Below are 14,700 nucleotides of genomic sequence, written 5' to 3' on the forward strand. Positions count from 1 at the left end.
TAGCATTGCACCGTTATTCTTCAATTTTAAAAAAAACTTTTTATCATTCATTCTGGTTTTACCAGATATTCAGAGGAGCAACATGATACGAAGGGGACTGAAACCCCATTGCCAAACACCAGGAATCTTAGGGCTTGATGAGATATGAAATCCAGACTCAGATCTCTGGGCCAAGCTACACATGACGAATGACACTTGAATGGCAAGTGTATTTCTCCCTGTTCACTTGCCCTCCACTCAATCCACTTGCCGTTCAAGTGTCACTTGTCATGTGTAGCTTGGCCCTCTGTTTTTGAAATTTTGTACAAGGGCCACCTAGTGGTACTAATTTGATTGGGGAAGTTGCTGTTTATGCTTCTGGGGATATTTAGATGGGGAAACTGCCACAGAGAGGAAGTGTTCAAGGCCCCCCCTTATCCAGATTTGATTGGTATTTCACCGCTCAAACCAGCCACTCTGTACAATGGCTCTGAAGTGCTAACAAAAAGCACTAGGACACTGATGCTGGATCTCCTCACACATCTTAAAGCACATCTTCAGGACAATAAGGGCATTAAAAAAAGCACATCTGAATTTGCACCTGACACTGTATTCTGAACTTTTGTCTGTGCTTCCTTTTGAAAAGGGCAGTCTGTGACGTGATTCCAAGGAGGCACGAGCAGTTACTTAGGAAGCAGTAAGATTTCCTTGGCCCTTTCCTAAGTTAACTTTAGTTATTGCAACTGGGTCAGGAAATATGTTGGCCTGCTTTTCTTAACTATAAATAATTCAGTTCCTCTCACCCCAATTTACAGTGAAGTCCTAAGCAGAAGTTGTGAGCCTAATGCCTTCGATAGAATCAGAAAGGTGTAACTACTTAGAGTTGCACAGTTAATGTGCTCACTGATGGGCAGTTGACCCAAACACTGCACCTATCATTGACTTCAATGAACTTACAAGGGTGTAATTCTCTTTAGGACTGCACTATAAATGTAATGTGTGACCACTGGCCACCATTTGTGAGGCCATCCCTCCAGCTCCATCTTCCTCAGTCACTCAAAAGTCTCCTGCTTTCTCAAACAACTCCATCCTTTCTGTCTGGCTACCCCTTATTTCTGCAACCTTCTCCCAGTAGGAGGGCAGAGGTGGGGACTAGGAGGTGGGAATGATATTGGCAACATCGCCGACATGCTGTCACTTCTGGATATAACTGGGAAGTGACAAATGGTAGCTCTAGGAATCACTGGAAACTCTATGGTGCAAAAACAGAGTTTCTGGCAATTCCTAGAGCTACCCCTTGTCACCTTCTGGTTGTGCTTGGAACTGTCATAGCAACACGGCAATGTCTCTGTTTTTGTATTTTATTTTCTCCTGCCACTGCTTGGAGCAGCAGTGGGCAACAGGGCTTGTCAGCAGGAAGCCTCCTACCGTAGCAGGAGGCCTGGCAAGCCTATCTCCTGGAACACCTGCACAAAACCCCCTTTTCCTCTTCCCCCAATGAAACACAGCCCGAATATTCATAACTGAACTGAACGTACACTTCTCTGAATGCTCAGTTCTCTCTTCTTCCCTTCTTCAGATATCATGTCAGAGTTTAGTTTGTAGACTTCTCAGGACGGGGCCCATACTGTTGCTTTGTACAGCACCATGCACCCTGAGGAGGGAAGTTAGGAAGGCATCTTCCACTGGCCTCCTTTCCTCAGTTTGTATTTTAAATCTCCCATTTTCCTTTGGAAAAAGAAAGGAGAGATAATAATCTATACGGGCATGGTCAGTGATTTGGATACAATTATTTGCTGGCTGCTTTGGTTTTTATTTCTCTTGCTGTAGATTGGTTTTAGTAGGTTTGTGTGGATTGATTTATTGTTGATCATTTATTTTATTGCCTGTCTTGATCCAAACTTCATGGAGAGAAAGGAGGGTTTAAAAATATGTTAAACAAGTAAACAAAGCATCTGGCTGTGGTCAGTTTCTGGAAAGGGTACAACCTAAACTTGCAAACAAATAGAGAAAAAATGACAAAAAGACAGTGCTAGTTAACCAGCGCCAATTTAGAAATGCCACTTAAACAGGTGACATTTTATTTATTTCAGACTGACACCATTATTTACAGATACAATTTGGTAAAACATGTCACAGAACAAATAAAATTTCACACTTAATATTTATAGGTGCATAGTTCATGCTCAATTACTGTATATATATGTATATATGTATAGAAATATATTAACAACTTTCACAATAAGTCATCCCCAGACAGGAAACAATGGTCATAGGAAACATTTAAAAAATTCTGGTATCATAAACAATAGCAAATTACCAACAATTTATCAACAAAACATGTACAGCTTTAGAAGTAAGGAGTAGACACTTAGGTGTTGGTTTTTTAAAATAATTATTTTAAAACTTTTTAAAACTTGAAGCCACAATATCCACACAACAACAATGGTTCTGACATCTTGGCCTTTGTTTCAGAGAAAAGGACGTTCACTGAAACAATAACCAGATGCAGTTACAGAGATTCCAATCATTGCTGATGGAAGACTTCCCAAAGACACTGTTAAAAACTATAAAAAATAGTTTACGATCGGGCACATTGGAACTCAGCACTTGTACAGGACAGAAGGTCTTTGTCGGCACGGAAGAAAAGGGGAGGTGGTGCTCATGCTTCAGGTTCGTAATCTTGGTACTCTTCCTGTAGGAAAGAGCAACGGTCAACGGTGGGAAAAATCATCTAATTTGACCACCTACACTGCCATGGTTAAAAAGTTCAGACAGAATAAGGCCATGGCTAATTTTATACTTTGGACTTACCGATTCCCTCCCTCACCTTCAAAATGGGATCTGGCTAATTTGAGAGGGGATGACGAAGTTCATTTGGCACAGAGTATGGGATGAACTTCTCAGCTGCCAAATGCCTCTCTTGCTCAGAAGGTAAATCGGAGAGAAGAATCGCCCCTCTTGCACCCTACCCCACCCCTACGTCTGCCCTGTCTGTGAGGAGTGACATCATCACGCCCAGCTGGAAGCCCGTGAGTGAAGCCCGGGAAGTACTGACCCCCAGTTGCCAGGGAGACCTGGCAACCTTACATGTGGGATAAGGGTTGAGTAAGAGTGAGTGAAAAAACTCGACTGGACCCACTTTCACTTCCAACTTTCTCTGTCTCTATGCCTGTCTATTGGTAATTGCAGACTTAAGCTCAGAAATTGAAATAGTTCTTTAGAACATGCAGTAATTCACTGACAATCATCACCTGTTATAGCCTGCAATTTTGTATTTAAATTTAAGTAGGTATACCTTTGTAGGCTCTTGTTTGAAGAATATGACAAAAAGAAAAAAAAGCATTTTCTAGTGGGAAAGAACTAAAATCTACAATTCCGAACAGCTTTACAAGAACAGCACAGGAAGGGAAGCAGGCTGTCCTAGTATTTTCTCAAAGCATAACAACAGGATAATTGGTGTGTGTTTCTTTAGTACCTTGATTTCGGATCTGATGCAATCACATGAAAATCCTGATGCTGAATTCGTGGAAAGACACTTTTCATGCAGCAGGAGATTTTAAAACCCCTTCCCTCCTACCAGTTGTTTGGTATATTTAAGAATTCACATTTACTTTTCAGTATAGAAAAATCCTCATAAAGTAAAGTTTGTCTCAAGAAATTTCCCACTTGTTTTTGTCCAAGTAACTGAATGCTCTGACCTAAAAGGGGGCAGGAAAGCAAGTCATTGTTGGCTGTCCAATACTGCCCACTAGGACACGGGCTGTATTAAGACACACTGGGGTTCTAAGCTATGTCAAGTTTAAACTGACCCATTTAAAGGAAAAAATAAGTAATTTTAGGGTTGTTTTTTTAAAAATTAGAAGCCTTGTAATCTGAGGCCCTACACTTGGCTAGTCCACAAATCCAGCTCTGGCTAGAATACAGAACCAGGAGTTTGAGCAGCCGATGGCAAGGAAGGGATGAGAAGCAGGGCCTGGTGAGAAGGCTGTTGAGTCAGACAGCCCCATCAGATACTCTGATCCCAAGCCATGTAGGGATTTAAAGGCCAAAACCAACACCCTGAATTGTGCTCAGGAGCAGATTGGAAGCCAGTGTAACTGCTGTAATAATGGGGTCACGTGCTCCCAACAGCTGGCCCCAATCAGTAGTCTAGCCGCAGCATTCAGCACTAGCTGCTGCTTCCAAACACTCTTCAAGGGCAGCCCCAAGTAAGAGTGCATTGTCATTTCACCTGGGGCTTCCCCAGTAGACATGGGCACGAACCGGGGGGGGGGACCGCGTGGTTAGTTCATTTTCACAGAACACGAACCACAAACTTTGCCAAACTTCAGCCAGTTTGCGAACCGCTTCATGGTTTGAGGGAGCCCAGAACGGGCCCCTTCATGCTCACAGCCAAACTAAATGAGATGAATTACAAGAGGACATGCAAGGGTCTAGAATCATGTCTGTTCCTTCCTGCCCGTGTCCATTTTACTCCTGAGGAACACGTGCCTTGTAGCCCCAGTCTGTGCACGTGTTGGGTAACTGGTGTAGTTGCAGTTGCAAGTGTCCATTGTCATAATCAGCGAGTCACCATTGCAGAGCGTTGATTTTGAGCAGCTTCTGCTTCCCTCTCCCCTCTTTCTGCCCTTAGATCTGGCTTACAATCAAACTGTTTTGCTTTTAATTTGGATAGGGATGGCACTTTGCAAGCAAAATCCACCAAATTTTCAGGGAAGCTAGTCCTCACTGTCCTCTAAAGAACCCCCAAGTTTCAGAGAGATTGACCCCTGGGAAAGGCATGATCCGTGGGTCCCCCCCTTCCTGTCATTTTTCTTCACGGTAGTAAAAAATGAATTGTCTGCTGGCAGCTACTTTGAGGGGCTCCAAACTGACCTTCCCAATGTCCAAAACCCACCAAATTTGCAGGGAAATTAGTCCTCCATGGGCCCCCCCTTCCTGTCATTTTCTCTTCACAGTACTAAAAACTGGAGTGTCTGCTGGCAGCTACTTTGAGGGGCTGGCCCTTTTCCTGGCTGGATGGGTCAGAATGGGAGCTCTCTAGTTGGCAAGGACAGCTGCCAATCAAGTGTGGAGGCCTCAGATTGGGGGCAACCAAAAGACTACCACCGTTGCCTGGGCGATTGATTGAATGGCACCAAAGTGTCTGGCCTCCCGAACTGGCAATGGAACAGTAGGAAAAAGTCGTTTGTTTCGTAAAAAAGCCCCATGGAATGTGTGTTTCTTTGACTATGAACCAGTTGTTCCGTCCAGAATTTTGTTCCGTGGTTCATTTTGTACCCATCTCTATTCCCCAGAGACTGATCACACTCTTAGACACTGCCTGTGAACCAGATGTGAACACATAATACACTGCCAAAAAAGAAACCATTATAACACAGCATAGTAATCCAGCAATTTGGGACATGAGTATTCACTGTACGCCATTAGATGGGTGTGTCCTTCTGCCTAAAGGAAGGAAGGCTTTTAAAGCTGTTGTGGCACCCCTACATAATCATCTTGCACTATTTTGGATATTGAACACTAGCTTGGCCACAATGCGCCTATCACTGGCATATTACTCAGAAGATGTCAAAAAAAGATTTACCTCAGGAGGCATTTCATAGGCCTCATTTTCAGGGTCTGCAGGCATATCTGTGTTGTCCGCCACTCCTTCTTGTGGGAGGCCTTCTTCATTCTATGATTATAAACAAGGAAAGAAAACAGCCTGACACACGTTTCTTCTTCATCAGTGCCTCTCCCACCCTATTTCCAGTGCTCTGTAACTTATTGTGGTTAATGGTGTATTGAGCAAGGATTGCCAAACAGAAAATAAGACAAGGAACTTTCCAAGCAACGGAGAGAAACCTCCTCATTATTCAACTTTAAGTTTTGGAAGACATTTCTGAAATGCCTTATAAATGCCTGACAGTCAATGTTGATATTGGAGAAGCGGTTGTACCCCTGATGCCAGTTCCTGGCAGGTAGATCCCTCAGCCCCTCCCCAGGGAACACACATTGGTTCCAACAGAAAAGGCTTTATTCAGGATTTTACAGTTCAGGTCTGAACTCCATTACGGAGCTTGGTAGAAGTGACGATTTAAAACAAAAGCTCAATGTTATAGTCGAGTTTTCCCACGTTCCAGCAATGGTTATGTTTTGGCACACAGGGTAACACTAGTTCTGCGAGAACCCATTATAGTTATGGCTAAACAGTGAGTATACAATACTAGGTTCCCAGCATCTGGGCAAAGTAACAAATGCAGGCGCCTGGAGTCTCCAAGGTCGTCTCTAGCTCGGAGATGCATAGTTCTGGGGCCCCATCCTGTCTGGAGGAATAACAGTTATAATATGGAAAGAACATGGCTAAGGAGAGAATACAGCAGGTTAGCATTAGACTGCGATGGGACAGGTGGTCTCATAACAATCATGGCAGGGCTGTACACAGTCATGACACCTGACAGGCTCACAGACTTCCATATGGAGATACGTCATGACAATGAGCGCAGTTCTTGTAACCTGCCAAGCTTGCCAAGGCAGATAAGGTTATTTTGCTATTTCAGTAGGAGTGGATCCAACCATACAACTATTGTAAAGAACTTCAGAGGAATTAAAGATGGTGGCTTCCTCAGTATAGACATTTGGGAGCCAACTACCCTGCTTTATCTGGTTCAAGTGAGAGATGTGGGCTGGTCAGTGTGGTACAGTGGTTAGCACGCTGCACCAGGACTGAGGTAGGCCTCAGCTGAAATCCACACAATAATCACGTCATTTACTGGATGAGGGTGGGCCAATCTCTCTCTCTCTCAAAGCCATCTCATAAGTAACTGTAAAGGTACAATGGACATGTGTATGCCACCTTAGAGAAACGCATGAAGCTACCTTATACTGAATGAGACCATTGGTCTATGAAGTTCAATATCACTTTCTGTGACTAGCAGAGGCTCTCTGATAGAAGTATTTTACATCACTTACTGCCTGATCCTTTGAAGTAGAGATGCTGGGGGTTGAATCTGGGAACTTCTGCACGCAAAGTCAATGCTGTACCACTAATACACAGTCCCTCCTCTTAAGGAAGGGTGGGATAAAAACAGCAATAAATAAAATCGACTGAGCAAGTCTTCCCAGTCCAAATCTGATGCTCTGCTCAGTACACCACAAAGCTGCTCGAATTAAAACGGTGTGCATGTATGAAATTCAATGCATAGACTAGCAGCTGCTCTGCAAACCTCAGCATCTCTGTCTTTTTTTAAAAGAAAAAGAAGATGCAGGTCCATCTTGTTCCTAGTGATACAAGAAAATCAAAATGTAGAGGTACGTCCTATTAAGCAGAAAGTTTGGGGGCAATTAAAGATGAGGGAGGAGGGACGTTCTTCATTTGACACAATATCCATCTCAGTGGTCTCCATGCCTCTCCCCCACTGTGATAAAAATATATATGCATATATACTCAATGTTGATACTCCAGTTGCTGTATTTGCATTTCTCTGGTGGTAGAAAATGGGACTCCCCCCCCCATCTCAGAATTCTACACCCGTTGGCTACATATCGATCCACTGGATGGATGGCTTTTGCTAGTTCTTCAGATGTGACTGATCACCAGTTCCAAAACTGAGATTCCCCCCCTCCTCCGTCAGACAGGCTAATGATACTCCTGACCCCAACCTGCATGTGAGAGGAGAAAGAAAGAGGGTGCAAGTAACCCCTTTCCCTCTGGAAGTGACCAAAGCAGCCCAAGGTTTCCCCCACCCCACCGCCCCTTCCTCAACCCTTGCGATTCTCTGATTGCAACGATTGACCATTTAAAGGAGCAATCACTGCTGGGCCTAGACATATTTGACAGACTTGATGGAGTGACCAGAGCTTGGCAGTAAAAGAAAGGAAAGCAACCGCCTTTAAGAGCACTCCCTCTTCCCCCCATCCCAGGCTCCCATGGACTGGAAACTAATGGACAACTCAATGCAGTATCGCGAACTGACATATAAAATGTGCAGCACGTAAGGTTTTGGTTACATTAAGTTGATTAACCACGTTGCCTTCTGATGGTAATCAGAGCTCTAATTTAGAGGAAGAGCTTTGGCACTCACTTTAGTCTCTCCCAGATTCTGACCACTTGCTGGCTAGATTTCACCCGACAGCCCAAAGAGAACTGAAATGAGAAAGAGCACTAAATGTAATTGTCACAAGGGATGGCCTTAAGTGGGGCACCGTAACCCAGATAGTTCGAAGAAGCTCAGGCTAAGCAGAGGAAGGGGGAAGCACGTGTCCCTTGAGGATCTCTCTGAAAAGGAAGCAATAAAAAATGCAAGAACCCAACGTGCACTTAGCAGCACAAAGCACTGCTGCAAATAAAGGGTCACACAATGTATAATTCACTTTCTTTTTATATAATTAAAGACGTGAACTGAAGGGGAGCTTCATTAAAATGCTACATGGGGCTTCACCTACCGAGCTTTCAGTCAAATAGCTAAAACAGTGTGTTCAGAACCTTACACACAGACATGTGGTTGGATCCAGTGGAAAATTTCTGCCAACGGAAGGGGGAAAACTTCTGCTCATTTCCCCTTCCCACTGCAGATATCTGACTCCCCCTCATGCTGTTCGTGGAGGTTCTCTGTCCCCCTGGAGCAGCATTTCAGGGGCCATTTTGGGCTGCCGTGGAAGGGAAGAGGTGAAAAAGTCCCACTCTGCTGACAAAAATCCTTTCTAGCAGTGGAGATTTTTCACAGGATCCAAGCCATAGCGAAGTACAATCCATACCCAATTTTCCATTACTGGATGTGAGGTTCCTTCCTCATTGAGGCCCCAGTCCAGTTGTCTGCTTTTTTACTGGCTGTCAAAGGTGGCACACCACCTTTTTCCTTTTCATGCCCCACAGGAGGGAACACACTCCAGTTGCCTCTTCCTTTGCCTTCCTCCTCAGCCCTCTCAAGAGTTCCCCTTTCCCAGCTCCCTGGATTTCCTTCCAATCACAACCCAGTCTCCTGAGTGGCTCTTCTCCCAGCCAATCCAATAGGAGGGCTGAGTGGACTATGCAGCCTCCTGCATTGTGCCAACCCATCTCAGCCCAGGACAGGACACCCCTGCTTACGGTATACACACTTGTTTTGTTCCAGTATTGCCTCTGGTCTAATAGGTTTGGTATGCTTTTGAAAAAGTACAAAACCTGCCAAACCTGTTTACCAGAGAAATTACTAAACATTCATCACAAGCAGCAGTGACCACATTTTCAAAGTGATTGTTTCCAGACTGTAAGACGAATGGCTTTTGTTTCCCACTTTGTTACTTACCACCCACTTTATTGCTAATTTCCTCCTACAAATCAACTTTTCAAAGATGTGCTATAGTTTTTCTCTTATCTGCTACCTGAGCTGCTGTAGCATAGTGGTTAAGTGGTTGGGGTGTGAATCAGCACTCTGCTGGTTTGACTCCTGCTACTGCCATGAGCTCAGCAGGTGGCCTGGGGTAAGCCACTCCTCTCAGCCCCAGCTCCCCAGCTGTACTTTGGGGCTAATTAAGAACACTGATTTTGTTCACCGCTCTGAGTGGGGCACTAATCTGCCTAGAAGAACAGTATATAAGCACACACCATCATCTTTATTATTACCTGGAGGTGTTGAGGACTGCATGCAGGCCCTGCTGCTTTAAAAACATCCACTCTGCTACTGAGCTATGGACCTTTCTAAGCCAGTTTATTCAGAGGTAAGTTTCACTGAGTTTAATGGTGCTTTCTTTTGGTAAGGATATAGAGGATCACACCCTTAGGCTCTCTCTCTCTCTCTCTCTCTCTCTCTGTCGGTAGAAGGCATCATGAGCATCCAGTGAAATCTGCCCTGCAGATGGATTCAATTGCATTGTTCATTATACCAGTCCCAGAGGCACCATGATGTACTCCCAGCTTCTCATTTGGAGGGACGCCATTCATTTCTGGATGCAGTTTATTTAAAACATTTATATCCTGCCTTATCACCATGGATTCAAGGCAGCTAACAGAACAATAACCAGTTGCAAGGATAGCGAAATTTCATAACAGTCCCTTTGACAAATTAAAACAACACACAGGTTTAAAAATGCAGCCAGATCTTTCAAAACAGCTTTGGTGGTGGAAAGTACCCTCAAGTCATAGCTGACTTACAGTAACCTCTGCCAGGGGTTCAAGGCAAGAGACCAACAGAGGTGGTTTGCCATTGCCTGCCTCAACACAGCACCCTAGTCTTCACTGGAGGGATCCCATCCAATTACTAACCAGGTTCTTCTCAACACTTCCTACCAGAGTTCCTTGAACACTTTGATGCACCTTGATGCATGTCCACTCCCACTTATGTCCTGACTGCCATTGGCTCTGTTTTATCTACTGTGCCTCTTGACTACCAATGTTGGCCATCGTAACTGCTTGCTTTCTGAACTGACAATTACAGAACACATGTCCAAAGTCCTCTTTGTGCCTAGACATATCCCCCACCCACCCACTGCCCAGGCTCAGGACATAACTGATTAACTGTGACCTCATTTACTCATATGTAATTGTTGCATTGTGTTAAGGGAGAGGTAGATTGACTCTCTCTTTCCCCCTGCCAATCACAAAAAAGCCATTCTTCAGCCAGCAGGTAAACACAAGCAAGTCTATTAACTGTTGTTAAAACATGTTCCATCTAACTAATGATATTGTTTGGCAAAGGTGACCTGACTAGTCTATTTTTTAAAAATAAATGTAATTTGTTTCATTTAGGCAGTGTTATGTTTCTTAAAAGTTTCTGTGAGAACAAAAAGGCTAATATCAAATTGGAATGTCTGTTTAAATAGGTAGCTCCACAGATACCCGTTTTCTCTTCAATTTAAATGCCAGAAGAATTAGCATAATTATTCCAGATAACATAATACGTTTTAATCAGCAGAGTTTATAATAATTTCCTCTGCTATGCAATGAAATGTTTAACACCTTTATCCAGTTAGCAGTTCAGTCTTTACTTAATGGGACCATTTTTTTCAACAAAAAACATTATATTTTAGGAGACGTTTTCCAAAACGGAACCAATTAGATTCTATGGGTTGTATCCTGCCCCCAAATTTCCACTTATGCTAGAGCCGTTGCACAAGCAGAAGTGTAAGGAAAAGGCCACGGTAGCTTCTTGTGCAAAGTCAAACTTATTGTATCCCCACTTGCATTTCAGCTTGCAACTGGTCATGTGCAACCAACCTCTGGGTGTTATACAGGGAGAATGGTGTTGGATGTTGCACAAGATCTTGCGCAAGTGGAATCATGATAAGCTTGTTAATGTTTCCACTTGTGTTTTGCTGGGGATTCTGCTCTTCTCCAAAGGTGCCCAGAGTGGCATACATGGTCCTCTGTTCATCATTTTATCCTCAAAGCAGCCCTGTGAGGTAGGTTAGGCTGAGACCTTGGGACTGGCAAGCTTCATGGCCAAGTGGGGATTTGAGCCTGAGCTGCCCTGGTCATGGCCCAACACTCTAACCATTATACCATATTGACTCTGCACAATACCACACTAGCCCTGTTCACAAGTTACAGTGAAATCACATACCATCTGTGTGCAGTGGATACTTGATTCTTCTTTATATTCTCATGGTTACATTCCACACATGTACAGCTGAATGCATGACTGAAATTCCCTATTTATCCAAGTACTGTTCCTTGGTTTCCTTTGTAAAGTGAATGTGTGTTGGCGCCTTCCTACAAACAGGTGAATGCAGGTACGTGCAGGCTGTTCACTTTAAGATGTGAACAGGGCTACTGTGAATTTGATCCAGAATTGACCTCTGTGGAATAAGACAAAGGCTTGAAGAAAAGCAGGCCGGAGAAAGAAGATTCAATACTTTACATTCCCTCTGAAGCCAAGGCTTCATCTTCAGTTGCTCAAGCTCCTTTCTCCCCTGAATGGGACCAGGCAAAGAAGGCATACGTGAAGGCCATGTCAAAGTACCAGACAGTGACCATTTCCACACACGTTGAATAATGCACTTTCAATGCACTTTCGTAATCCTTTAGAAGTGGATTTTTTGTTCCACACATGGAAAATCAGTTTCAAATCTTCACTAAAGAGTATTGGAAGTGGATTATCCAACGTGTGTGGAAGCAGCCTGTGTGTCAGATCATTTCCCTTTGTTCAACTGAAGCTAAGTGGGAGGACTGGGCATTCAGCAGGCCGGGCCCCTTTACTGTCAGATGCTCAGCAGGCATCTTAGTTTGCTCTTGGAGCTGTCCCAGGTGCTGACCAACCTTATCCAGTTTTGTTACTTTAGCTTTGCTACTGGCTTTAAGTTATGGTTCCATCTTCTCCAAATCTGTTTTAGGGACATGTGATGATGCCTTAGGTTTCAGCAAACTGTTTTAAGATACTTAAAAGAAGGCGATTTGTCTCAACTAAACAACCTTGGTTCATCTGAGAAGGTGCAATGTCATAGCTGCTTTTCCGTGAATTTTGGCAGGCAAATAATATGACTGACAGTGGAACTCAATGTTTCCGCATAACAAGACTGAATGGTTTCCAAAATATTTAAGGCCCATGATAGATTTAAAATGGATTAATAACACCCACCATCCTCTCATTTACCATCATAAGAGAAAAATGAAGTTATTGAGCCAAACCTGCTTTTTATATTGTCACCATCTTGTTTTTATTTTTTACAAAATGGTTTTCCAAAAAGAAATTCTGGACACACCCTGCTGGCCCAGAAAATGTTCTCTCTCATCCTCTTCCCTCCTCTTCTTCCATACCACAGAAGGCTGGGAATTGCCTCTATAGAGCCCCAGGATAGGCTCTGAAGGAATTTCATGCAGTGACTTTGCTGATGCTTAAGTGACTTTGGGCTTGTACTTTAAACTGTGTAATTGTTAGATGTATTTTAAATGTATGTAAATTGTAATCCACCCTGAGCCTGCTGGTATGGGGAGGGCGGAATATAAATCCAATAAATTAAATTAAATTATTTGATCAGTGCCTGAATTGGAGGCTGCCTGGAAACTCCACATACACCATATATTTAGTTCCACAGCTACACAAAAGCAGAATATGAATAAATACAGAATTGAATCAATATCGTGTTGGGTGCTCAGCTCATATTTCTCACAGTAGGATCCAGTGGACAGCTCTTCCCCCATGCCCCAGAATTCAAGCTATTGTAGCAAGGATACCCAGATTCTCTGAGCAGAACTTCTTTATGGGAGACATGCATACCTTCTTATTCACCATAACATCTTGTTTCATTGCATGCCAGAGGGAGAAGGGAGCAACATGCTCAGTAACACCTGCGGGGATCACCTTCCATGAATGCAGGTTTACAAACTGAACGACACCCAGTGATCATTAGATTTTCAGACCTATGGAGATACCAGCTGCATGCTCTATTGATTAAACTTAGCTGGTCAATAGTATAAGCATTCTTGTCCAATCCAGAAGTGATAGTTGTGGTTCCGGTCTTTTGTTTTGTGTCCATTCCTAAACAGGTAAGCAAGTATATCTCGTGTACTGCCACACACAAGTTTGACTTGCTGGCTGATCCCTAAAACCCAGAGGAGGATTCCTGATTTCACAGGTTTGCGTGTGAATTTGATTAACATGGTTTCATTTCATACATCATGTTCACGCCTATCTGCACAAAAAAGGAAGCAGTCCTCAGCTGTTATTCAATGGGGCTTACTCCCAGGAAAGTGTCCGTGCAGCCGAAGTAACTCCTGCATTTGCAAAACATCAGAAGGAACTATCCACAAAACTAGCCATTTTCCCACCATCTAAAAATAGTGCGATACTCACAGAACACTGCTGGCTTCCTCATGCGATTTCTGACATTTTGTAACAGGTGACATCAGAAATCGCGTTCTGTAAACGGACGATGTCAGATATCGTGCGAGAAAGCCGGCAGTGATCCGTATCACACTATTTTTAGACCGTGGGGAAACGGTCATTGCTCGATTGCCATCTTTCTGCCACCTATGACCTACTCCATCCATAATCCCAGACAAAAGCCACCAGTAAAGAACATTTCCAGACAAAACAGTAATGTGTACTACGGGTTACTATGAATGATTCATACGCTCTCGCTGCATCATTTTTCTTCTTAGAATGAGGTAAGGGGACCGTAATTGTGCTTACCCATGATTAATGGAGGGCAGTCCTTTTGTACATGAAAATACCGTATGCTGTGCTAAAGCAGGGCTCTAGCACTCAAGGTTGTATTCTTGATTGTATGTTTACCAATGTCAGTTAGAAACACCTTCAAATTGCATTATGCTGTTTACTGGCATTGATTAAGAACTCGGTGCCTGGGGTTTATTACAGAGATGCATTTCTTCAGGTTTTTTTTTTTTAAAAAAAATAAAGTAATTTTATATAAATTTATGCATTCAGGCCAAGAGGCTTGATTGCAATCCAAAAACTGCAATCCATTGGGTGCTGCCAATAACAGGGACAGCACAAGGTAAACATTTAGGAAAACATGAGAAGCCTTTGGCAAGTCTTACAGTGTAATCTTAAACAGAGCTGCGCCCTCCTTTGCCCACTAATTTAGGATTGCACTGACACCCTAGGTGTGCTGAAGACATACACCTCTGAGACAACTCATAATTTATTAGTGTGCTTGCTATGTGGTGTGCTTGCTACGGCCCAATGCACTGAGGGACAGACTGGATTCCTCTCCAGGCTTGGCATGAAACATACCCCAAAATCTGTCACACGATTTCTGCCAAACAATGTTCCCTGCCTAGGATCTGCATCCCTCATG

General features: G+C 43.5%; 1 protein-coding gene across 1 annotated transcript in view; it reads right to left on the minus strand.

Moving 5' to 3' along the window:
* Positions 1-2,156: 2,156 nt before the first annotated feature.
* Positions 2,157-14,700, minus strand: part of SNCA (synuclein alpha) — a 77,467-nt gene continuing 64,923 nt past the window's right edge. The window contains exons 5-6 of the mRNA XM_054990246.1: positions 5,570-5,659; positions 2,157-2,674 (exon numbers count right to left, since the gene is read on the minus strand). Of these exons, the coding sequence (XP_054846221.1) occupies positions 2,642-2,674; positions 5,570-5,659 (123 nt within the window). The 3' untranslated portion in view covers positions 2,157-2,641. The remainder of the gene's footprint in view (positions 2,675-5,569; positions 5,660-14,700) is intronic.

This window comes from Eublepharis macularius, chromosome 10, assembly GCF_028583425.1.
Source record: "Eublepharis macularius isolate TG4126 chromosome 10, MPM_Emac_v1.0, whole genome shotgun sequence".
Lineage (NCBI taxonomy): Eukaryota > Metazoa > Chordata > Lepidosauria > Squamata > Eublepharidae > Eublepharis > Eublepharis macularius.